The 23,322-nt window shown below is 38.4% G+C and overlaps 2 protein-coding genes across 4 annotated transcripts in view; one reads left to right on the plus strand and one right to left on the minus strand.

The window, feature by feature from the left end:
- Cpeb3 (cytoplasmic polyadenylation element binding protein 3) overlaps positions 1–170 on the minus strand; it is a 191,832-nt gene extending 191,662 nt beyond the window's left edge. The window contains exon 1 of the mRNA XM_060388741.1: positions 36–170. The gene's annotated coding sequence lies outside the window, so the exon portion shown is untranslated. The remainder of the gene's footprint in view (positions 1–35) is intronic.
- Marchf5 (membrane associated ring-CH-type finger 5) lies at positions 61–21,791 on the plus strand. 3 transcript variants are annotated; one of them, XM_021631278.2, is made up of 6 exons: positions 61–398; positions 6,330–6,532; positions 14,831–14,961; positions 19,898–20,081; positions 20,252–20,418; positions 21,034–21,791. In XM_021631278.2, exons 1-6 carry the CDS (start codon positions 364–366, stop codon positions 21,148–21,150), a joined length of 837 nt encoding a protein of 278 aa, XP_021486953.1. In that variant the 5' UTR covers positions 61–363; the 3' UTR covers positions 21,151–21,791. The 3 variants fall into 3 exon arrangements, with proteins under 3 accessions (XP_021486953.1, XP_060244770.1, XP_060244763.1); XM_060388780.1 differs by lacking the exons at positions 61–398; positions 6,330–6,532 and adding an exon at positions 18,302–18,441; XM_060388787.1 differs by lacking the exons at positions 61–398; positions 14,831–14,961 and having other exon boundaries at positions 6,395–6,532.
- The last annotated feature ends 1,531 nt before the right edge of the window (positions 21,792–23,322 follow it).

Raw genomic sequence — 23,322 nt, forward strand, 5'->3', positions numbered from 1 at the left:
GTGACCCCGGCGCGCACGGAGGCGGTGACTCTTACCTCACAGAGGTAGCTCCTCCGCCGGCAGCAGCTCGGCGCCCCGGCGGTCCATGGACCGGAACCCTGGGCGGACCGGCAGGAACCCGGGCCGTGACCGCCGCCCCCCGGCCCCAGGCTCCTCCTCCTCGCTCCCCGCCGCCCTCTGCGGACGCCCGCCGGCCGTGCACCGCCGCCGCGGGCCTCTCGGAGCCGCGCCGGGAGGCTGTGTGGCGGGGCCGCGGCCGCCGCGGGACTGAGGCCTACTCCGCCGCCTCTCAGTGCTATTGTCCCGGGGCCTGGCCCTGAGCGGGGCTGCGGGCGAGGGCCGAGCTCGCCGGCTCCGCGGAAGATGCCGGACCAAGCCCTTCAACAGATGCTGGACAGGTACGAGCAGCCGGGAACCGCTGGCCTTGGTCCTGGGCCTGCCCATGCTGCCCTCGAGGCCCCGGGAGCGCGGATCCTGGCATCCGCCGAGAGTTCCACCGCCCGGGTCCGGGAGAGGGGTTCTGGGTTTGGAGGTGGCGCTGGAGGGAAGAGCGGGCCAACTTAGTTAAAGGGGTGAGGTCTGCTTGGGCCGAAAGCCTGGTTTTTGAGGTGAAGAGGCGCTGTTGTTAACCCGTAGAATTAGTTTCTTTTTCTCCCCTCCTCCCCGGTCTGTGTTGTAAAGGGTTTGGCAGCGGTGCCACTGGGAAGAACCCGATTATCTTTCTGGAGAATGATCCCTTGCACTTCCACAATGCAAGGGTAGGCATTCTCAAAGAGAAAATAAAGCGCCTGGGTTTCGTTTCTCCGTCCAACCCCCATCCCCACCCCCAAACTGTAAGGTCAGAATATCCACTAGGGAACCTTAACGGTCGGTCACACTAGAGTAGAGGTTATGGAAAACAGCCACATGCATGCATCATTGAACACGTAGCACACTTGATGATCCCTGAGTTCCCAAAAACATTTTGGCTTGTACCGGGACCCGTTGCCCATTCCTGGGGGGCTCCAGCCAGTAAAACTCTTTGAAAAGTCTACGGCATCGCCCTCTGCTGTTTAAATTCTAGCCAGTGAAGCTTTGGAGATTAAATTAAATCAACCTCTTCTCCCGGGCAGCTTCGTGCTGTTCTGACAAATTCATGATGTTTGTGGTTGCTTGAGCTCTAAATAGGCTAACTGTCCTCCCTGTTCAGTAGGTGATACTCTAAGTATCAGAGTTAAGATCCAGTTTTGTAAGTTGTTAAATGAACAACAATCTCCTGATTGAGGTTATAGGCAGTAACTGCTGGGAAGGGGTTGGGGAGGCGTACAAAGATTCATCAGGGAAGGTAAGAAGTGACTGCTCATATTTTATCCTAAATCCTAGGACGGGACTTGGTACCTAGCAGGTATTGTGTTAGACTATTGAACTTGTCAGTTTCTCAGTTGTCTAGGAGTCTAGTACTTGTCGGGTTTTCTTTTCGTTATAATTTATCATACTTGACTAAATGTGACATCCTGAGTGTGCCCAGAGAGAGTGCTGCCTGCCAGATCGTTTCTGATTAAATGAAGACTCCATTCTGGTATTACATAGTTAATTATTTGCAGACATTCCACTTTCACTTTTATGTGGTGACTTTTAGAAAATCCTTTGTGTCTAGGTGTTGTCTTGGCATTTCATGTAATCCATAAAAGCCAGTGAGTGCTAATGAAGCATTTACAGAAACTTGGGAATTCTGGCTGTCCTTTACAGAAATGTATATAAATGTACATACAGAAGTGACAACACTTTAGTTCCAGCAGAGTATCAAGGCCTGTCCTAGGATTTAGGATTAAATATGAGGAGTAACTTCTTGGCTTCCCTGATGGATCTTTGTATCCCGTTCACACACACACACACACACACACACACACACATTCACACACTCCACCCCCGCAGTCAGTGGCTATAACCTCAATCAAGAGAAGGCCCTTCAGCCCTTCATTTAACAACACGAACAATTTTTTTCATTATAATGTATAACTTAATGTGGTTGTTCTCCACTTCCATTACTCCAGCTCATCCCGTCCACTATTGAACATTTTCTCCCCAAGTCCCCTCTCTCTCTGTGTGTGTGTGTGTGTGTATGTGTGTGTATTCCACTGAATTTAATTAGGATTGCTTGCATAAGCATGGTTCCTGGTTATTTACTGGAGCATGGACAAGTTATCAGTTGCCACAACACTAAATGTACTCCTTCCTCCTTCAGTAGCCGTTGAGTTATTGTCCCTGGTTCCAGGGGTGGGCATGGAGCTTCAAGTCTCTCCTCCATCCCTAATGCAATGTTGACAGGCCCATCTTGTGTAGGTCTTTTTCAGGTAACCATAGCTACTGTAGGTTCCTGAGTACAAGGCAAGAAGACCAAATTTCATAGCACTACTCATCTCCCAATTCTTACATTCTTTCTGCCTTTTTCTTTTTAAGAAAGCTTTAAATTTTTCATTATAAAATACTGAGGAAAAACAAACCTATGCTTATATATAATTTATGAGGAAGATGACTGTACAACTATTCCTGCCTCCACCATACTCGGTTATGCAGTGCTGGGAATTGAACCCAGGGCTTCATGCATGCTAGGTAGACACAGTCTGAACCACTTTCCCATCCCTTACTTTACACTGATAACTATTCTGATATATGTAACCTTATTTCGATACTATGTGTTCTGTTCTCAGAGAACTTAAGAGAACATAGGAAGTTGTAGATATTATGCCTACATTTGTTGCCAATATATACAATATGACAAATAGACATCTGTTGTGTTAAATGTATATTTATTCTAACAACATCTCAGCTACCCTATTTGATAATATACTTAGCAATTGCAATTTTATGCAGAAATGTTAGTCATCCTATGAATAGCCACACTAACCTGAACATATATTTTTTGTGAGTGTGAATATATTTTAATTGAATTGTACCTGTAAACTGGTTAAAGTGGTGAGTTTTATGATACTTTTACCATGGCAACTTTTTTTAATGAAGCAGAGTTGAAGATTTTATAAAGATATTTTAATATTGGCTTCAACATGAGGATTAAGAGCAGAGAGAGGTTTTCAAGGAAAGAAAACCATGTTTGAGAGTCTAAATGTGGGTTTCTCAGAGTCCCAGAGAGAATAATTCATATCCAATTATAAGTAAGAGCTTCTAAAAGGGAAAGTTGCCCATTGTTTGTTTGTTTGTTTTTAATTTTCATATGTAGAGGTCAGCTCCCTTCTTTAGAAATATGTGTCCCAGATACCAAAGTCAGGTGGTCAGGCTTTGCAAGCAGGTTCTTTTACCCACTGAAATATCTTGCCAGGTTTTCCCCTGTTTTAATTGAAAGTTTTTATTTGAAGTGTATATTGAGGTCCATGTTGTTCTACAAGAGCTGGGAACACATCCATTTGTAGTTCCTGACTATACAGACAGCCTTTCCCACTGTGCATGTTAAGCCAGTCGTTCTGATAGAAACCAATTATCTAACTACTTAAAAACACAGTAAGTAGCAAGCTTTAATTAGAAGTTGTTCCCACTTACACAAACTTTAGTTGAGGGAAGCAGGTTCTCTGTGAGTTAAATCAGTATCACAATTTGTGTAAAGGGCTGGGGATGTGGTCCAATTGGTAGAGTGTTTGCCAAATATGCACAAAGCCCAAATTCATCCATCATGTGTGATGGAGGCACATGCTTCAGAAGTTCACTTATCCTCAGTTGCACAGGGTATTTGAGCTAACCTAGACTACATGAACCCTTGTCTGGAAAATAAAAGTAATAAACAAAAAAGGAGTTGGGAATTCAGTATAATTATATAAGAAAAATTAGACTTAATGAAGTGCCCTTAAAAGTGTTTAGTACCAGGCTTAGTTTAGATTAAAGGCTTGATGATATATTCTTTCTTGAGATAGATATTCACCTATCTCTGAGGAGGTGAGGTAAGTCCACATAAGGAGACCCTTTAGAAAAAAAAAAGTGTTTAGTGAGGGTAGTTTTCGAGACTGGGTCCTGCTGTACTGCTCAGGGTAGCCTCCAACTTCTTGGGCTTGTCTCAACTTCCCAAGTAGCTGAACTGCACACTTGTACCACTGTGTCCAACCAGAAAAAAAAAGTGCTTAAAGTAGCTACTGGATAGAATTATTTTAGTTAGACTAGCCATTTGACAATGTGAAGCTTTGTGTTGGGTTTTACACTTTCATTATTGAATACTTTGTATACACTTATCTATCACCAAAAACTGGGGGGGGGGGGGATCCAGAACTAGAAAAAAAGTGTCCATTACTTTTATTCAGTCCTTCCTCATCCCCTAATATTTACCCATTCTTGTTCTCCTCTGTATTTTACACTGTACCCACTGTACATATGTACAGGTATATGGTTTGGGGTAAAGAAATCAGCGAACTGGGCACTCAGGCCCTTGAGGTCCTTTTTGACTGGATGCTGAGACTTTAGTTTATGTGATTTCTCTTTCTTTTTTTGTTCGGTAGTGTTCCCTTCTCCAAAGTTTTACTTTCTTTGGTTTCAGTCAACAGCCTATATTGTAGACCACAACCCAACTATGAGGGTCCTTTAAAAGTTCATCTGGCTTGCTTCCATGTATGTGGACCTATCTGCATTGCCCTAAAGTGGGCTGGCTTTCCCCAGGGTCAGATGATTGTTCAAGGTTCCTGAATAAACTGCATTGAAAAAAAAAAGTTCATCAGAACAGACTTTGGGCCTATTTATTTTTATTGTATGAATTCTACCTGTAAGTTCTTTATAATATAGTTGTAAAAATAGAGTTTTTGTTTGTTTGTTTTATGACAGTGTTTCTCTGTGTAGCCCTGGCAATCCTGGAACTTGCTCTTGTAGACCAGGCTGGCCTCAAACTCAGAGAGGTCTGCTTGTCTCTGCCTCCTGAGTCTGGAATTAAACGCATGTGCTACCACTGCCTGGCAAAATAGAATTATTTTAATATAAACATAATAGGCTTAAAAACTTCTATATTTGATTTAATTAAATAATTTATATTATATATAATATTTAAGTAAATAGTTACAATATGTAATATTATATTAATGTTATAATTATAATATGTATATACTTATATAATATAATTTTTAAAATGTGTTTATATTTAAATAAATAATCTATATTGTATTTAATCCAGAAAAAGAGAAATTTTCACAGAAAACTGCCTGTGATAGTGGAAACATGTAGATCCAAATTTATCATATTGCCATCCTAAAATCTTTATTTCTCTGTCCTTTGTGCTTCATACTGTCTTCCAGTGCTGGGTATTGAACCCAGGGCCCTGTGAATTTGCCATGTGAATAATTTACAACCATCGACTCTCAGTCTACGAGGTGGGGTTGCTGTGTAGTTCAGGCTTTCCTGAATTCAGAATTCTTCCTTTGCCTCCTAAGGGGTGGCTTTATAGGTAGGAGTAAGCCACTACACTCAACTGTACTTGAAGTTGTTACTGTTGAGTTAGGGGACGATGGTATATGCCTGTAATCCTTGCACTTGGGATGTTTGAGCAGGAGAATTAAGAATTCAAGTCCAGCTTAGGCCATAGGAGGCACTGTCAAAAAAAATAAATAAAAATAAAAAAATAAAAATAAAAAGCATGAGACAGAAAAAGAAATTTTGTAATATTCTTTTCTTTCTATAACCATACCTTACCATTAAGAGAAATGGGTGGGCTTTTAAAAGTTGCCTTGTTTCTCCTCAGTTGAAAATTGAATGATCTTGGGGCTGGAGAGATGACCCAGTGGTTAAGAGCACTGACTTCTTTCCCAGAGGATCCTGGTTCAGTTCCCAGCACCCATATGGCAGCTCACAACTGTCTATAACTCCAGATACATGTACATGCTTCAGAGACATATATGTAGGCAAAACAAACATACACATAAAATATACACAATAAATAGTAAATAAATAGCTAGATAAATAAATAAATGAGGGAGCAAAGGGAAATTGTATGGTATGGGAATATGGCTCAGAACTTTCTGCCTAGTGTATTTGTGTCCTTGGCTTGAGAGGGGAGGGAACTGTATATGAAATCACTAATACTTTGTTTTTCTAAGTTCAAGAGGACTTAGAAAATAAAAGATACTTGAAAACTGTTAATGTACTCTAGTTCACTAGTTAGGAAGAATTAATCTTGCCCCCCCCCCAAAAAAAAAAAAAGGTAGGTAAAAGCAAAGTTCAGAAAAACTCCATTGGGAATAAATCTGTTGTTTGGGCTCTCTATTCTTTTACTAAAAGACAGGAGTTCTGCAATACTACATAATAGTTCCATTCCATTTGCTAAGAGCTGGAACCCTAAAAACAAATATTTCTCTCTTAATTTACAGAAGTTGCTGGGTGTGTTTTGCCACCGACGAAGATGATAGAACAGCTGAATGGGTGAGACCATGCAGGTGCAGAGGATCTACGAAATGGGTTCACCAGGCTTGTCTGCAACGCTGGGTAGATGAAAAGCAAAGAGGAAACAGCACAGCCAGAGTGGCATGTCCTCAATGCAATGCTGAATACTTAATAGTGTTTCCAAAGTTGGGTAAGGACTGCTTTAAGAACAACACAGACATGTTTACTGTTAATATTTATATATAACAACATAATATAATCATATACATAGATATATGATTGTAAGGGTTTTTGTTGTTGTTTTGTTTTTTTTTTTAGGAGAAGAGGTGAGAACTTGAGACTAGGTCTCACTCTGTATTTCAGACTAGCCTGAAACTCATGACAATCCTCCTGTCTCACCATCTCCAATTGTTGCCATTATAGCTATGAGCCACAACAACCAGCTCTGATTTGTTGGTTGATAAGTTGATTGATTTTTATGTGTATGAGTGTTTTGCCTGCGTGTATGTGCTGTGTGCATGCCTCGTCCCCAGGGAGGTCAAAAGAGGGCATTGGATTTCCTGAAACTGGAGTTTGAGGGTTGTAAGCTGTCGTGTGAGTGCTAGGAACTGATCCCAGTTACTCTGCAAGAGCCATCAATGTTCTTTAATCTCCAGCCCCTCCAATTTATTTTTAAATTATTTGGTATCTTTGCTTTTTTGTGAATTTCTATATTTTCCCTACCTAAATGTCAAACATGTATTTTGCTAACAGTTTATAATCCCCTTAACAAGTCTAAAGGCTTGGCCTGTTTGTCAGTATATTAACTTTTTATTTGAGAATAAAGACTTGCATACCTAACTGTGGATATAACTAAACAAAAGAGCTGTAATACAGAGCTGACTTAAAGATACAGCTTAGTCAGGAAAGTGTTTGTCTGGCAAGCAGGGGACCTGAGTTCTGGTCTCAAAACATATAACCCCAGAACTGGAGAGGCAGAAACAGGATAATCCCTGGGCACAGTGCACCTAGTCTGTGTTAACTGATCAGGTCAATGAGAGACCCTGTCTCAAATGAGGTGGATGGAGTTTCTGAGGGTTATACCTGAGATTGCATACACATTAAAACAGGAGTGGCAGGTAGACTTACAAAGCATCCTTCTTTAGAGACAGGTGGTTTAAGAGAAAGAGCAGTGATAAGTATTCTAATATTCCTTAATTCTTTTATTAAGAAACAACAGTAGAAAAATTAAAGTTATGCTTTGGTTTTTGGCAGTGCCTGAACTCCAGGTCTTTCCCATGCTAGACAAGTGCTATCCCACTAAGCCAATAAAGTTAAGTTCATTTTGAGAATCTACTTTATATAGCCAGGCATGGTGGCACTTGCCTTTAATCCCAGAACTCAGGAGGCAGGATTTTTGTGAGTTCAAAGCCAGCCTAGTCTACAGAGTCCAGTACAGAGAAACTCTGTCTCACAAAACAAAGAGAGAGAGAAAGAGAGAGTCCACTTTATATTATCTTTCAGGAAATATGCCTCTTTTTCTGGGAATAGCTGGACATGAAAATAATAAGACGTCTTTGAGAATAGGACTAACCTGGAAAAAAAATTATCACCCTGTTTGTTTATAGCTATATGTTTCTGAGCTGGGGTCATTCTTGTTTGAAATGTATGCCTTGCTGTTCTTAAAAATAAGTTTTTAATGATTTATTTATTTTTATTTCATGTGAATTGGAGTTTTGCCTGTATGAGGGTTTGGGTCCCCTGGAACAGGAGTTACAGACAGTTGTGAACTGCCACGTGGGTGCTGAAAATTGAACTCTGGTCCTCTGAATGAGCAGCCAGTGCTCTTAACCACTGAGCCATCTCTTCAGCCCAAAAAACATTTTTAATATTACTTACCTATAACTAGGAGGTATGGGGCAATCAAAAGGAAAGAGATTTTGGAGAAGAGTAGGTGCCATGGAAAAAAATAGAAATTATTAGATTCATTATTTTTGATAGCTGTAATACATATTATAGAAATGTAAATAGTGACATGCTTTTCTAATAAAAGATGAGGTGGACATAGAAAATGTCTGCTTGTTTTCATGAGTAAGAGGAAATAACAGCTTTCATGAAAAGCAAATAGCATAGTGAAGAAAGTAGTATTTGTAGACATTTTGGATTTGTGGACCACATAAGGAATGTTCGTACACATCAGTGATTTTAGTAAACATTTTTTTAAATGAGCTGGCTGCTACATTTTTATAATGCCAGCATTTGGGAGAGGACACCAGAGGATTTAGGGTTCAAAGCCACCTTATGCTACATGTTCAAGGCTGGCCTAAGGGCTGGAGAAATGGCCCAGTGGTTAAAAGTACTGGCTGCTTTTCCAGAGGAGCTGGGTTCCCACATGGCAGTTCACAACTGTCTGTAAACCTGTTCTGACACCCTCACATAGACATACATGCAGGCAAAGCACCAAGGCACATAAAATTAATTAATTAATTAAAAAAAAAGAGACTGTCACAAAGGAAAAAAATAACCTAAGGTGCTTTCATTATAAGTGCAAAACAACATTTTAGAACACTGTAAACATCAAGAGGCAAGCAGAATGGGTGTCTGCACTCAAGGCCAGCCTAGTTTACATAGTAAATTCCAGGACAGCCACGGCTTAAAATACGTGGGTGGAGAGATGGCTCAGTGGTCAGGTGTGCTGACTGCTCTTGACTGTGGAAAACCTATATTGGACAATTTACAGCCACTTCTAACTTGAGCTCCAGAGGATTTGATACCCTCTTCTGACCTCCTCAGTCACCCACACTCATTGCACAAACACACATAAATAAAAAAAATTTTAAATCATTCAGCTTTAGCCTTTGGGTGGAAGTACAAAATTTACAGGTGTGTGGCACAACACCCAGCTCAACCTGAATCTGAATTACTGCTGTAGCAAAATTACATTTGCAGTGTCTTGAGACAAAGCTGAGTAGCCTAATATATATACCTGATAGTTTCTGATATGTCTTGAGACATATTGAGTAGTCTGATATATGTACCTAATAGTTTCTGTTTGCTTTTGTTACTTAAATTTGGAATGCAAAAAAAATGAATTTACCCAGAAACGGGATAGTTTCTATCTTTATAAAAATCCCTATTATAGCCAGGCGCCATGGTAAACACCTGTAATCCCAGCACTCAGGAAGGCAGAGGAGGTGGATCTCTGAGTTGGAGGCCAGACTGGTCAACAAAAGCAAGTCCAGAAAAGCCAAGGCTACATAGGGAAACCCTGTCTCAGAAAACAAACAAACAAAAAGATGGTTAAAAAAACTATTATATATGAGAATTCATAATAAACTTCCTTTTAATTATAGGCTTCTCTAGTACCCTTTAAATTATTAGATTTCTAAAAATTTTTCTTTATTCAAAGCTTCAGTTGTCATCCATTGTGTAAATATAATATTGTTGAAAGAGTATGTGGTCAGGCCCACCAAGCCATTGAAAATTCAGATATGTGAATTGTGGAACTCAGGGTGTAGCTTAGTGGCGAAACATTCAGCATGCATGAAGTCCTAGGTTTAATCACTGATCAGTGCCAAAAAACTAATAAGACCTTTCTAAAATTTTGAAACCTTTATGCCCTTAGTTAATTTGTATTAAGCATTTATTCATACTTTTTTCTTCCTATTAGGACAGATGTTTTCAAGGCTTGGGATTTTGTTTCTCCCCACACTCCATAGTTCTTTGTGTTGTAATCTGGTGCTGTTTTCCTAACATTATGATCCTCAGTCATGAAGCAACTGCACTAAGTTTCCTGATTGGCACACTGTGTTGGGGATTATTATTCAGAGGGTTTCAATGATTGTTTTTTTTTAAACTACTTGGATGATCTTTAGCTCATAAAAGTATCTCCTGGCTAGCACTTTATCATAATGGTGTGTTTAATACTAAGTATTTATTTTTCCAAATATTAAAACTAGCCTTAGACCAATCTGTCTGAAAGAAATGACAGATTTGGGCTAAGTAAAATTAAGATAAAAGCCAATTCAAGAATTTTGTTAGGAAAAATCTAGAATTAAGTAACTTGGTCTGTTCCTTAATTTTACCAGGCTTGTATTTTACATATAACCCAAGGGACAGACAAAGTTTCCAAAAGAAAGTATAAAGGTTTCTTGATTCATCAAGAAAATTTAGCATATTCTGGTATGACTTTTTGCAGTCTTAGAAAAACAATCCAGACATCTAGGCTGTCATCTATGATCTAATTGTGGACTGCCTTTTAGGAATTATATTTTCATCTAAATACGTATGACTTTTATATGAATTATATCCCTTCAGTACACTACCTGGTAGTTTCAGTTACAATGCATACCTCAAGAGAGAATTCAGTTAAATACTTGAGAATCATAAGAATTTGGGATACATCAATAAATAAAATTCGATCTTTTCCTCCTTTGAGCCTGTGTTTCAATACAGGAATAAGCAGATCTCTTCTGTAAATACCTATATAAAGAAATACGTTTTAGACTTTGCATCTGACCATTTTTCAATAAAAGTTTAGTCACAAAAATAGGTGATTAGGGCCTGGAGAGATGGCTCAGAGGTTAAGAGCACCATCTGCTCTTCCAAAGGTCCTGAGTTCAATTCCCAGCAACCACATGATGGCTCACAACCATCTATGAAATCTAGTGCCCTTTTCTGAGGTGCAGGTGTACATGCAGGTAGAACACTGTATACATAATAAATAAATAAATCTTTAAAAAAATAGGTGATTAGATTTGACCATGGGGCTGTGGTTCTCCAACCATTTGTTCTAGTAAATGGAAATAGATTTAATAAATAAAGTATGTTCCATGATGAAAATGCTTTAGGAAAAAAATACAGCAAAGTAGGTAGGAAGTATGATGTGGTAGGAATTGGCAAAGGGAACTTAATTGAAGTAAAGAAGGAATCAGCAAAGGAAACTGAAAAGTGAATGATATGTTCTGGAAATGCAACAACCAGCCATATGTTGGGAAGAAGATATGTAGCTGATAGGATAAATAAACGGTACCAAATTTAGATATGTGGAGGTTGTCAGTGATACCCTGGAACAACTTGGATAGAATGGGTTCCTGAAAAAATAAAAATAAAAAATGAGACAAGTATTTTGGTTATTTTATTCAGAGGAAGAAAGACAATGGAGTAGTAGGACAGGAAGGATCAAAAGATTTAGGAGGTTGGTGTACATCTTTAGCTCTAGCACTGGAGAGGAGAGGCAGACAAACCTTGTGAGTTTAAGGCCAACCCAGTCTACAAAGTGAGTTCCAGGCCAGCCTGGACTACACAGATCCTATCTCTAAATAATGACTTGGTGTTTGGTGAAAAGATTCAAGAGATAAGGACAATTGCCCCAATCCTGCCTATCTGAATTCAGTCCATGGACCCACATGATAGAATGAGAACTGACTCCTCAAGGTGTCCTGCCTTCTTCAAAGTGCCTAACCACACTTCACACATATGCAATTTGTAATAAAATTTTTAGGATAAATGAAATAATATATTCATCTGATAAAAGTAAGCCATCAACAAAGTGAATAAACTTAATAAAACAATAAAAAAATTTTTTAAAAGAAATAAGCCATCAAGTAAGGAAAGTGATAGCAGAGAATGGGAAAAAAACTGCTATAACCTTGAGTTAGGAGGTGAGGTGTGGTTTATAAGTCAGTGATTGATTTTTCAGTGTGTGCAGTATTGATAGAATGTGCAGAGGAAGGACTTTGTAGATCATGTGGCTTTAGCTTTCTGATTACAGGTTTATCAGCAATGAAATTCAAATGCAGAGGGGTTTTGTTTTGGTTTTTTGGTTTTTTTATTTTTTATTTTGGTTTTTCAAGACAAGGTTTCTCTGTGTAGCCCTGGCTGTCCTTGACTTGCTCTGTGAGCCAAGCTGGCCTCGAACTCACATAAATTAAAAGGCATGTGCTACCACGCCAGCAAATGCAGAACTTTAATTATGTACTCATGGTTTCTAGCTTCCAGTGCTGCTATAGTCTTAAGTGGTTCACTAGATGAATTTTATTGTGCCTACTGAGGAAGTGATAAGCCTAGCTGTCTTAAGTACACTGTATATTTTAATAGTTAAATCCTATCCTATTTGATATTAGCTGACACATATAATGCCTGTAGCATGGCACTTGATATCCTGTAAGACACTGAAATGCTGTTAGAGGCTATAAAGTTAGTAAGCACTAAATTAGGCTTATTTTGTCTCTTTGGCCTCCAAAGAGATCTTACTGTTTTCATTGTTATTTGAAGTGATAGTTTATCAATGCTAAGTAGCTACAGTGAAACGGTAAAGCCTTCCACATCTCTCCTGATACCCTTTGCTGCACAGTGTCATCTCTCTGTTTACAGCTCTAGAAGTCAGCGGGAAGTTTTGATCAGGGGCTTTTTAAGATGCATTTTTTCATTGTATGTTTAATTATTCTGTCATCAAATTACTATGTTAATTTCTTTGTACAATAATAGTAACTGCTTTTGTGTATAGCATTCTTTAGATTGTAGGTCTCAAGAAAGCAAATGATAGAGCTCATATATTTCTAAGAAAATATCTAAAATAACAGTTTTTATATAGAGGTAATCAATTAGGTTGCTTAGCTAACAAGTTACATGTAACTTTGGTTAATCGGAGATGATTCTTTGGTTTTGTTTTGAACAAGTCTAAGACCCTTCTACTTCTTTGGAAAATTCTAAAGCTAAATTAAATTGGATTTAATGGCAAGTAAAATAACTCCAAAAATACTAAGCTTATAATTGATACTGGGCACATGTAGCTGTTGGACTACCATAAGCATTGGCATCATAATCATTTTAAAAGCTTGTTAAAAATAATTTTCAACTAAATAGAGTATATTTAAAATAAACTAAAATAAATTGACTTGTTTAGCTATAAGAAAATAGTTATTGGGCTAAAGAGATGACTCACTGTTTAACAGCAAGTGCTGTTCTTGCAGAGGACTTGGGTTCAATTCCCAGCACCTAAATGGAGGCTCACAACCATATGTAATTCCAGTTTCAGAGGACCTAACACCCTCTGGCCTCTGCAGATACCAGGCACACATGTGGTGCACAGGAATGCACACAGACAAAAAAGGAGGAGAAAGAAAAAAGGAGAAAAAAGGAATAAAAGAAAATAGCATGAGTGTCTTTATACACTATGCCAAGACAAAATGAGTAAAGTCAGAAATGTTATTTTTAACCAGGTACTACAAGAAGACTTAATGGTTCCAAGCAACTAGTTTGGGGGGGGGGGGAACCTAAAATAATCCTTTCACTTTACATTAGCCAATGTGATTAAAAGATAGAACTGAGCTGAGAGTAGTGGCAAACACCTTTAATCCCAGTACTCTGAAGAGACAGAGGCAGGAAGATCTCTGTGAGTTTGAGGCCAGCTTGGTCTTCAGAGTGAGTTCCAGGACAATGGAGGCTATACAGAGAAACCCTGACTCAGAGAGAGAGAGAGAGAGAGAGAGAGAGAGAGGTGAGAGAACTGTTTCCTCCAACAGAAGCAACTATAGTTAAAGCTCTAATTATAAGGTCAGTAATAAAGACAAGTTTGAAAAGGCTGATTACTAGAATTCATTCATGCAAATGATCAAGTAATTCTAAACTCTTCAAAGCTGAATTCCCATCAAACTTATAACAGCTGGCGGCTGGAGAGATGGCTCAGTAGTTAAGAGCATGATATTGTTTGCTCTTCTAGAAAACCCTAGTTCAATTCCTAGCACCCACATCAAGTGGCTCACAGCCCCATATAACTCCAGCTTCCATGGGATCTGACACAGTCATCCACACATATGTGGCAGATTCTCTCTTTCTCTCTCTCTCTCTCTCTCTCTCACACACACACACACACATATTTTATGGTTATTTTTATAGAACTGTTTCTTAACCCGGCTATCACACAAATAATTGAAAATTTATTATATAATTTAAACAACCTTCACAGCATATCAACTGAACAGTTATTACTCTATTCTTAACCCTCAAAACTAATCTGGATTTCTCCAGAGTAAATCCCTAAGATTGCTTGCACTTTATTGCTTTCCTGTTCCTGCTCCTCTCTTCTGAAGCCTCCTGGACCTTTGCTGGTGGCTCAATCCTCTACTTCCTCTTCTAACTCCTCCTCTCCTGGCTGGCAGGAAGTCCATCCCTAGTCTCTCCCCTGTTCAGCAATTGGCTATAAGCTGCTTCGTTGGAATATCAGGGGACATTGGGGAGCAGTGTTTATACAACATCGAGATGGGAAATTTTCAGAGTAAGGATTGCAACCAGATATGGGGGGTACAGAAATCAGCATTTGAATTATACAATAACCTTATACCTACACACACACCTATGATTAAAAAGTTCTTAAAAACTCCAAAAAAATACCAGTTTAACCATTTTTAGAACATCAACCTTCATACAAATGTTTTAACTATAGGAAATATTGAAGTTATTTTAAAACCCCACCTTGTGTTGAAACTTTTCTCTCTTCATATTGTAGGTCCAGTCGTTTATGTCTTGGATCTTGCAGATAGACTGATCTCAAAAGCTTGCCCTTTTGCTGCAGCAGGAATAATGGTTGGATCTATCTATTGGACAGCTGTGACTTACGGAGCAGTGACAGTGATGCAGGTTCACCATTCTACTCTATTCAGTGATACTACTTTGATGTGAAGGTCTATTAAGTATTTGCTAGGAGTTTTAAAATATGTTGTTTTAAATAAGTAATGATATATCATGATTAATGAATAAGAAGTTATATAAAAGTAGACTAGAGCAGACAAGATGGCTTATAGTAGGGATGCTACAAAGCCTAATGACCCAAGTTCAGTCCCCAGCACTCACTTGATAGAAAGGGAGAGAGCTGACTCCCAAAAGAAGTTTTTCTCTGAACTCTACACATGCGCTGTAGCATGGCCCCCACCCCTGATACACAGGAAATAAAGTGTTGTGCGGAGTGCTCTAGTGAAAAGTTTTCCTCCTGTTCTTCATTTGCCCTCCCACATCATTCCTTAGGTAGCTACTATAGCTAATTTCATACTGCAGTTTCTTCTGCAACAAATCTTGGTCTTCTCACATAGCTATAGAAATCTACATAGCATTCTGTGCATAAATTTACAGCAGTTTATTAACCATTCTGTTTTTACTTTTAGATAGGTGTCAGTATTTGGCTTCAAACTGTATTGTGTACAGTACACATTATTGTGTAATAATGTACACAATATTAAAGGTGTACATAAATGAAATACTAGAGAACAGTTATATAATTATGTATATAAATATGAATCAAATGCAAAACTCCATGAAATTTTTTAACTTAGTAAAGGGAATTTATAGTTGCTGTTATAAGAAAGTCTTGATCTGGTACTTGAAAGTTTAAATAATTTGGATTCATAGAGTGGAAGTATTACTATCATATAAACAAGGAAATACAAGTTATAAATATGTACTGTGTATTAACTGTTTAGAAATCACCTTTGCATGTACTGCTTTACTTCAAACATTTATTCTAGGATTGAATGACTATCTGGACCATTAGATAGGTACTGTGTGACTTAATATTAGGAGGCCATCTTTTACCTACCTAAACATGTGTATATGGATATGTAAGCATGGTAAAAAAAAAAAATCCTGTAAATGTAGCTTGAAAATCAAAAGCAAGACAGATATAGACATATACATATATATATGATATATATATCTTTCTGTGATATATATGTATATATGATGTATACATATATATATCACTGCTGTTGCTTTACATTGCTCTGAATATTCATTATCCAACATTGTATAACACCTTTATTTTTATTTATTTATTTATTTTCATCTCTAGCAGCATCTTTAGAGGCAGTTTTCTGAATATATTTGGTAGGGAGAATGCCCCAATAAATCAGTAGTATTTAAGATTGTTTTTTTTCTTTTTTTTTTTTCTTTTATGTGTGTGGGGGGGGCAGACTTGTTTATATCAAGTCCACAATCAACATTAGCAACACATGGACAAGGCTTGCCTCCAATTTGATTTGTAGCTCAGGGTTGACCTTGAATTTCTGAAAGTGGTAGGAGTGTATAGCCTTATGCCACTGTGGTAATTAATATTGATTGTGGACCTGACAGGAACTAGTCACTAAAAATACAAACCTCTGGGCATTTCTGGGAGGAATTATCTACATTAGGTTAACTGAGGTGGAAACATACACCCTCAGTATGGGCAACATGAGGGTGGGGTTCTGGACTGTGTAAAAAGGAGAAAATGAGCTTAATACTACTCAGTTTCTCTGCATCCTGCCTGTGGGCCGAATTGCACCCAGCTGCCTCAGACTTCTGTCAGCACGGCTTTCCCGCGATGCTGAGCTGTGTTCTCAACTTGTGAGCTTCAGAAACCCTAAGTTGCTTTTGTTGGTATTTCGTCACAACTCAAAATAGCTATACCGTACCCAGTTTATATGGTGCACCAGCTGAGCTACATACATAACCTTCCCTGGGATTTTCCATCTCCAGGGCCTTAACGTTTATTCTTTTCAGTTTGCTCTGTGATAACTCTGGAGTTCATACAAATCACCAGCCAGATCACTGTTCCTTTCCAATTAATTCTCATTACTTCTCCATGTCTACAGTCTTTAGTTATGGAATTTAATGAGATTCTTCACTTGCTTTTGTGTGTGTTTATTTGTTGTTGTTTGGAGACAGTCTCATATGTAGTCATAGCTGACCTTGAACTCATAGAGATCTACATGCCATTGCCTCCCCAGTGCTGGGTTTGGTAAGGGGCATTGTTGTTTGTGTTTTGAGTCAGGGTCTCTACTATGTAGTCCCGTCCGTTCTGAAACTTGCTATGTAGACCGCACTGGCCTTGAACTCAGAGATCCACCTGCCTTTGCCACCTTCAAATCAGATCAAATGCTGTTATTGAAAGAGTGTGCCACCACACCCACCTGGCCTTTTTATTTTTTAAAGAAGGTTTGTTTTTGTTTTTGTCTTTTTAACTCCTTAGGCTCCTACCGTAGCCTCCGAAGTACTAAGGTTACAGCTTTGTGGCACCACTTGGCAAAATTTTAATTAAAAAAAAGTGTACAAAGTAACAGGTTTCATTATGGCATTTTCATGAATATATCATATTTCTTCTTTGTCAGCCCACTTTCCCACTACCTTTCCCCTCCTCTCTTGCTCATCTTGCTGAATCTCCTCTTTCCTCCAAGGAGGCCTCTCCTGATTTCTTGTCACATGGATGTTCTGTTGATAACCCCCCCACCCTCTACTCTCTTATAAGACCTTCTCATAGTTCCCTTTTTAAGTTCATAACAAAAACACATGCTGTACACACAAATTTAAATCTAGATTCTGCATGGAATAGAAAACATGTGGTTTTGTTTTATATGTCTGGTTTATTTTGCTTAATATAACAGTTGCCAGTTTTGTTCATTTTTTTGTAAATGTCATTTTGTTCGTGTGTGTGGCTGAATAAGATTCCACTATTTATGTGCGCTACATTTACTTTATACTTTGGGTGTATAACCGGGAGTAGTGGGGTTGGATTAGGTGGTTCTGGACTTTTAGGTGTTTGGGGGATTTTCACACTGACTTCTACAGTGGCTGCACTAGTTTATACTCTCACTAGCTAAGTTTGAGGGTTCCTGAAGTTAGTCATTCTGACTGGGATGGGATGAAATCTCAGGAGTTTTAATTTGTGTTTCCCTAATGTCTAATGAACACCTTTCAATATTAATATGTATTGGCCATTTGTATTTCTTCCTTTGAGAACTACGTTCACTTGATTTAGGGATTAGAGAAACTCCATTCACAATAGTTTAAAAAGATAGAGTTTAAAAATAAACCTAACTTTGCAACATTAAAGGAGATATTAAGGGCGAGAGTCTAAATGGCTCAGTGGTTAATATGCTGCTTTTTTTCAACGGACCTGGGTTAAATTGCCAGCACCCGCTTGGTATCTCACAACTGTCTGTGACTCTAGTTTCAGGGAATCCAACACCCTCTTCTGCAGGCACGTTACACACATAGTGCACAGACACATGTTCAGGCAAATACCCAGAGCTCCCGACAAACTGATAAAGAGGAATGGAAGCAAACGAAGATGTCCCACCGTACATGCTGGTGTGTGCCTCTTTTTTATTTTATTTTTTAAGAAAAATGCTTTACAGTCTTTCTTTATTTCTATATATTACATCACAGATTCATAGAGAATTAACTCCAGCACCTTAGACTCCTTTCCATTAGTTCTCAGAAAGTGTGATTCCCTGGGTGGAGAGGTTGATGCTTGAGCTGAACCCAGGTGCCCCTCTCTCCTGGTTGTTTTCCCTCACCTGTTTTAGGAAGCTGTTTCAGCTCTTGGAGTACTTAATGTGCTCAGTGTACACATTCTGTTAGCAAGAACCTTGCCCTTAACTTGCTTGTTTACAGGTATGCCCACAGCATGCAAGTGTAAACTTCCAGTTTTGCCATGGTAACACTTAATGGGGACTTCTCATTAATGAACAGAGCCTGTTCCCTTTATGTCTGCAGTATCACCCTTCTTGTAGATTAGAATGTTAATGTGGCCAGAAAAACAACTCCATGTTTCCTAAATGGTCTAGAGAACATACAACAGGTGCCTTTCTCTTTCCCTTTGTGTTTCATTTTAGCCAATTTCTGGAAAATGCTTGCCATGCTGAAAAGCAGCATGTGCCTTTAATTCTAGCACTTGGGAGGCAAAAGCAGGTGGGTCTCTTTGAGTGTGTGGCCATCTTGATCTACATAGTGGGTTCCATACCAGCCAGAACTACACAATGAGATCCGGCTCAAAAAATTAAATGACAACAAAACTGAGATGTCCCTTCACAAATACTGAGATGTAATCAATGCATTTAGCCATTTGTGTAAAGTTATTTATTCCAACATAAAATGAAATAACTTGGAAACTTTTCCATCACCTCCCTTGGATACATGGTGATTTTGTTTTTCATTTTTATTTTTATTTTATTTTATTTGGGACAGAGTCTCACTGTGTAATCCTGGCTGTCAGAGCTATAATCCAGGCTGGTCTCACAGTCACAAAAATCTACCTGCCTCAATGTTCTGAGTACTGGGGAAAAAAAGGCATGCACTATGGATGATCCTCCTTTTCTTTTCCTTTTTAAAAATTTATTTATTTATGTTTGATCTCTTATGTGTGGCTGTGTGTGTGTTTGTGCACATGCATGTGTGTGTGTGTGTGTGTGCCTATGAGGGTTTATATGCACCACTTATGTATAGTACCCACAGAAACCAGAACAGCTCATCAGATCCCTGGGAACCAGGGATGGTTATGAGTTGCCATATGGGTTCTAGGGACTTGAACCTGGGTCCATTATGAGAGCAGCTAGTGTTCTTAACTACTGAGCCATCTCCTCAGCCCCCAATATTATTTTGTTATAAACAAATCAAGGCTAATAGCTTTCAGGCTTTTAGTAAACCTTTGTTTCTATGTTTTGAAATTAAGTGTTTCTTACAAAATGAGCTGAATATACAGTACTTAAATGTATGCCACTGCTTTAGATAAGGAAATAACTAGCAAATGCTGTCTGCTTCACAGGTCGTAGGCCACAAAGAAGGGCTGGATGTTATGGAGCGAGCTGACCCTTTATTTCTTTTGATTGGACTTCCTACTATTCCTGTCATGCTGATATTAGGCAAAATGATTCGCTGGGAGGACTATGTGCTTAGACTATGGCGCAAATACTCAAATAAACTACAAATTTTAAACAGTATCTTTCCAGGTAAGGTCCTGAATTGTGGCTCTATAAAATGCATGTTGAATTGACATTTAGAAAAACCATCACGATTTAACTTTAAAAAAATTAATTTAAAGCTTTTTTATTTTATTATTTTATTTATTTTTGCTATTCCTAAGATTTAGTTCTAATGTGGTACTTTTCCCTACCTCTAGGGATTGGTTGTCCTGTTCCTCGAATTCCAGCCGAAGCTAATCCTTTAGCAGATCATGTCTCTGCTACTCGAATTTTGTGTGGAGCCCTTGTCTTTCCTACTATTGCGACAATAGTTGGTAAACTGATGTTCAGTAGTGTTAACTCAAATTTACAAAGGACAATCTTGGTAAGATGGATTTAATATTACTTGTTTCAAGTGATATACAGGCGAGAGTGAACTGTATTTATCTTTAAAGGGAGAGAGATGTTCTATAGGAGCTCTGTGTAGTTCCCCTGCCTTGTCCCCACTGTCATCTTAGCTTGAGGAACATAAAAAAATAAAAAAGAAAATTTTAAAAAGGAGGTCCTACTGCTGCCAATCTAGCTTTTTGGACCCTTTCTGTAGGTACCGTCTCTTCTGGAATATGCTCTGGGTTCAATCCCCAGTACCAGCATCATAAATAAACAAATAAGATGAAACTGGCTCATGCTGTTTCCTGTCATTCTGCTTGCCCTTCCTGATCACAGTCCACATAGTGCCCTGGCATTCTTTCTATCAGGATGTAGACCTGCGTGGGAAGAAGGCTACTGAAGAGTGATAAAGGGAAAGGAGGCTCTTCCTCTGCTACTTGAAGTGTCTACTACTTTCCCAATCTCAGCCCCTCATAGAAGAGAATGTTTCACTTGCAGTTATCAGGATTTATTTGGTGTCAAAGCCAAATAAATGTGATCGATGTAAAGTTCTTTTTCTTGTTTCTCTAAGCCTGCATTATAAAAAAATTAATTTCCCTTTTTATTTTAGGGTGGAATTGCTTTTGTTGCCATAAAAGGAGCATTTAAGGTTTACTTCAAACAGCAGCAATATTTACGTCAGGCACACCGCAAAATCCTAAATTATCCAGAGCAAGAAGAAGCATAAAACTGACTTCTGGTTGTTCTGAGGCCTCTCATCCTGATGAGTCTGTTGTGTTCTGATTCCATCATTAATGCACTAGTGGAGACTTGTGATAAGCTACTGCTCCTATATTTTTAAGAAATATAATAAAGCACGCAAGGCAGGGGAAATCCTCTCAGTAATCACGGAACCTAAGGATACGATTCAACTTTGTAATTTGTATGTACTACTTTTACGGCAGTCGGCTAAACCATTATCTTAGCATGGTAAACCTGGGTTTGTTCATATTTTTCCAGACAAAAATGTAAAGATAAAAGTGTACAAATATTAAAAGTGGACATGCTGTTTTATTCTGATGCCTCTTTTGTATATACTCATGTTCAGTGTTTTCTTAGAAACCGCAACTTGATGAAGGTACTGTGAGGACTTTTCTCACTGGCATGATTTGATTACATGCTAAACAGGGGCCTATGTTAATATGAGAAAATGTAAATTAGTTCTGAATAAATAACAAACCAAAAAAATGTATGTCAGCATTGAAATGGTTATCTGAACAAAAGAGATTTTGTTGCCTTTTCCTTAACCCATGTGACATATCTGATATGTAGGTCAGTTTCCAGGGCTTCCAGATCAGTTTTTCACTATTAAACTTTATTTATGCAATATTGACATCTCATACATAGTTCATAGTATAATTTTGACTCAAGTATTCTTCGTCGTGTGTGTGTGTGTGTGTGTGTGTGTGTGTGTGTGTGTGTCTGGGGGGGTGTTTAGAAAGAAAAGGTAGGAGGGAGGGAAGGAGAGGCTAGGGATACGAGAGAGCCCTTTTATCACTTAATGTTTTTAAATTTGTATTTCTAGAAATTAGAGCTGCCAGTTAGTAGTTTAAGCAGAGAACAACTTGCAAAAAAAATCATACAATTAACTGTTTGTCACTGATTCAATTATTCAGATATTTGTTAATTGCTTCCTGTTTACCCAGCCACTGTGCAAGGTGCTCTGGGATATCGTGGTGAACAAGACAAGCTTGGTCCCATCTGTTAGAGATTCTGCAGTCTAATCCTAATAGATAGAACAAGCAGTGAGTGAGCCACAGTGAAGTCTTGAGCAAATTGTGACTATCAGTGAGGTAATTATGAAAACAAGTCTTTAATGAGTATTGATCAAGGTCATTGGTTTTGGTTGTATCTGTTTATAGGCTAGCCAATACTAATGTTTTTAGGGTGTTTTCTTTTTGAGTCAGGGTTTAAAGCATAGACTAACCTCAAACTTCCTATGTATCTGAAGATAACCTTGAACGCTTGATCCTCCCAGTTAGATGAGCAATGCCACACCTGCTTTTTTTAACTTGATGCTGGGGATTGAATCCAGGGCCTTATGCATGCTGGGTATAACTACCAGTTGAACTACATTACCAGCCCTCCTTTTAGATTTTAATTGTTTGTCATATTAAGGCAGCTATCTCCTTAATAGTCATTGATTAACTAGTTTTATATTCATTTTCAAAAGCAATTATTTAGGTCATGTTTAATAGTGGCCCTTTTAATGTTCAGCAATCTAAATGTTCTCAGTTATTTTGATTGATTATAATGAAAATTTTAAAGTTCAAAAAATAATACTGTTCACAGTATATGATGCATGATAATAAATGCCCCCCCCCCTTACTGAGAAGTGGCTACTTCTCTTTAGGAGTATAGCAAATATAGATTGTGCTATGTTAGATTATAAATAGTACGTATTACTTTTACTAAAGACTGGTATCTTTGTCTAGGTTGAATATCTCAGTTTTGAGTTTTATAGTGTCTGTGGGAATGATGTTGAACATCCAGAGTTATAAGGGTATAAGGGATAATTTGGCTGAGAATTAACATTGCTGTTGTTCTGAAGAGAAAAAAATAGGAACTGTTTATATATAAAAATAACTTAGATATATAGCTGTAATTATGAAATATATTGACTTCTATGATTTTCAGAGTGAATAGATATATCTGATATTTCCTGGATAGTTTTGTTAAATTGAGCAGCTTTTCACAGTTACACGAGTGCTCAGTTCCCTAAGTACTACTTTAATGTCCAAGAATGGGAGTAGCTTCTTGGGTTCATTGGCATCAAGGCCCATGAAGGCCAAGGAAATTATTCTTATCCCTTGGGGACAGGAGGTGGAAGGTTATAGAGCTATAGGGAGGGACCAACAAG

Source organism: Meriones unguiculatus, chromosome 1, assembly GCF_030254825.1.
Source record: "Meriones unguiculatus strain TT.TT164.6M chromosome 1, Bangor_MerUng_6.1, whole genome shotgun sequence".
NCBI classification, from domain to species: domain Eukaryota; kingdom Metazoa; phylum Chordata; class Mammalia; order Rodentia; family Muridae; genus Meriones; species Meriones unguiculatus.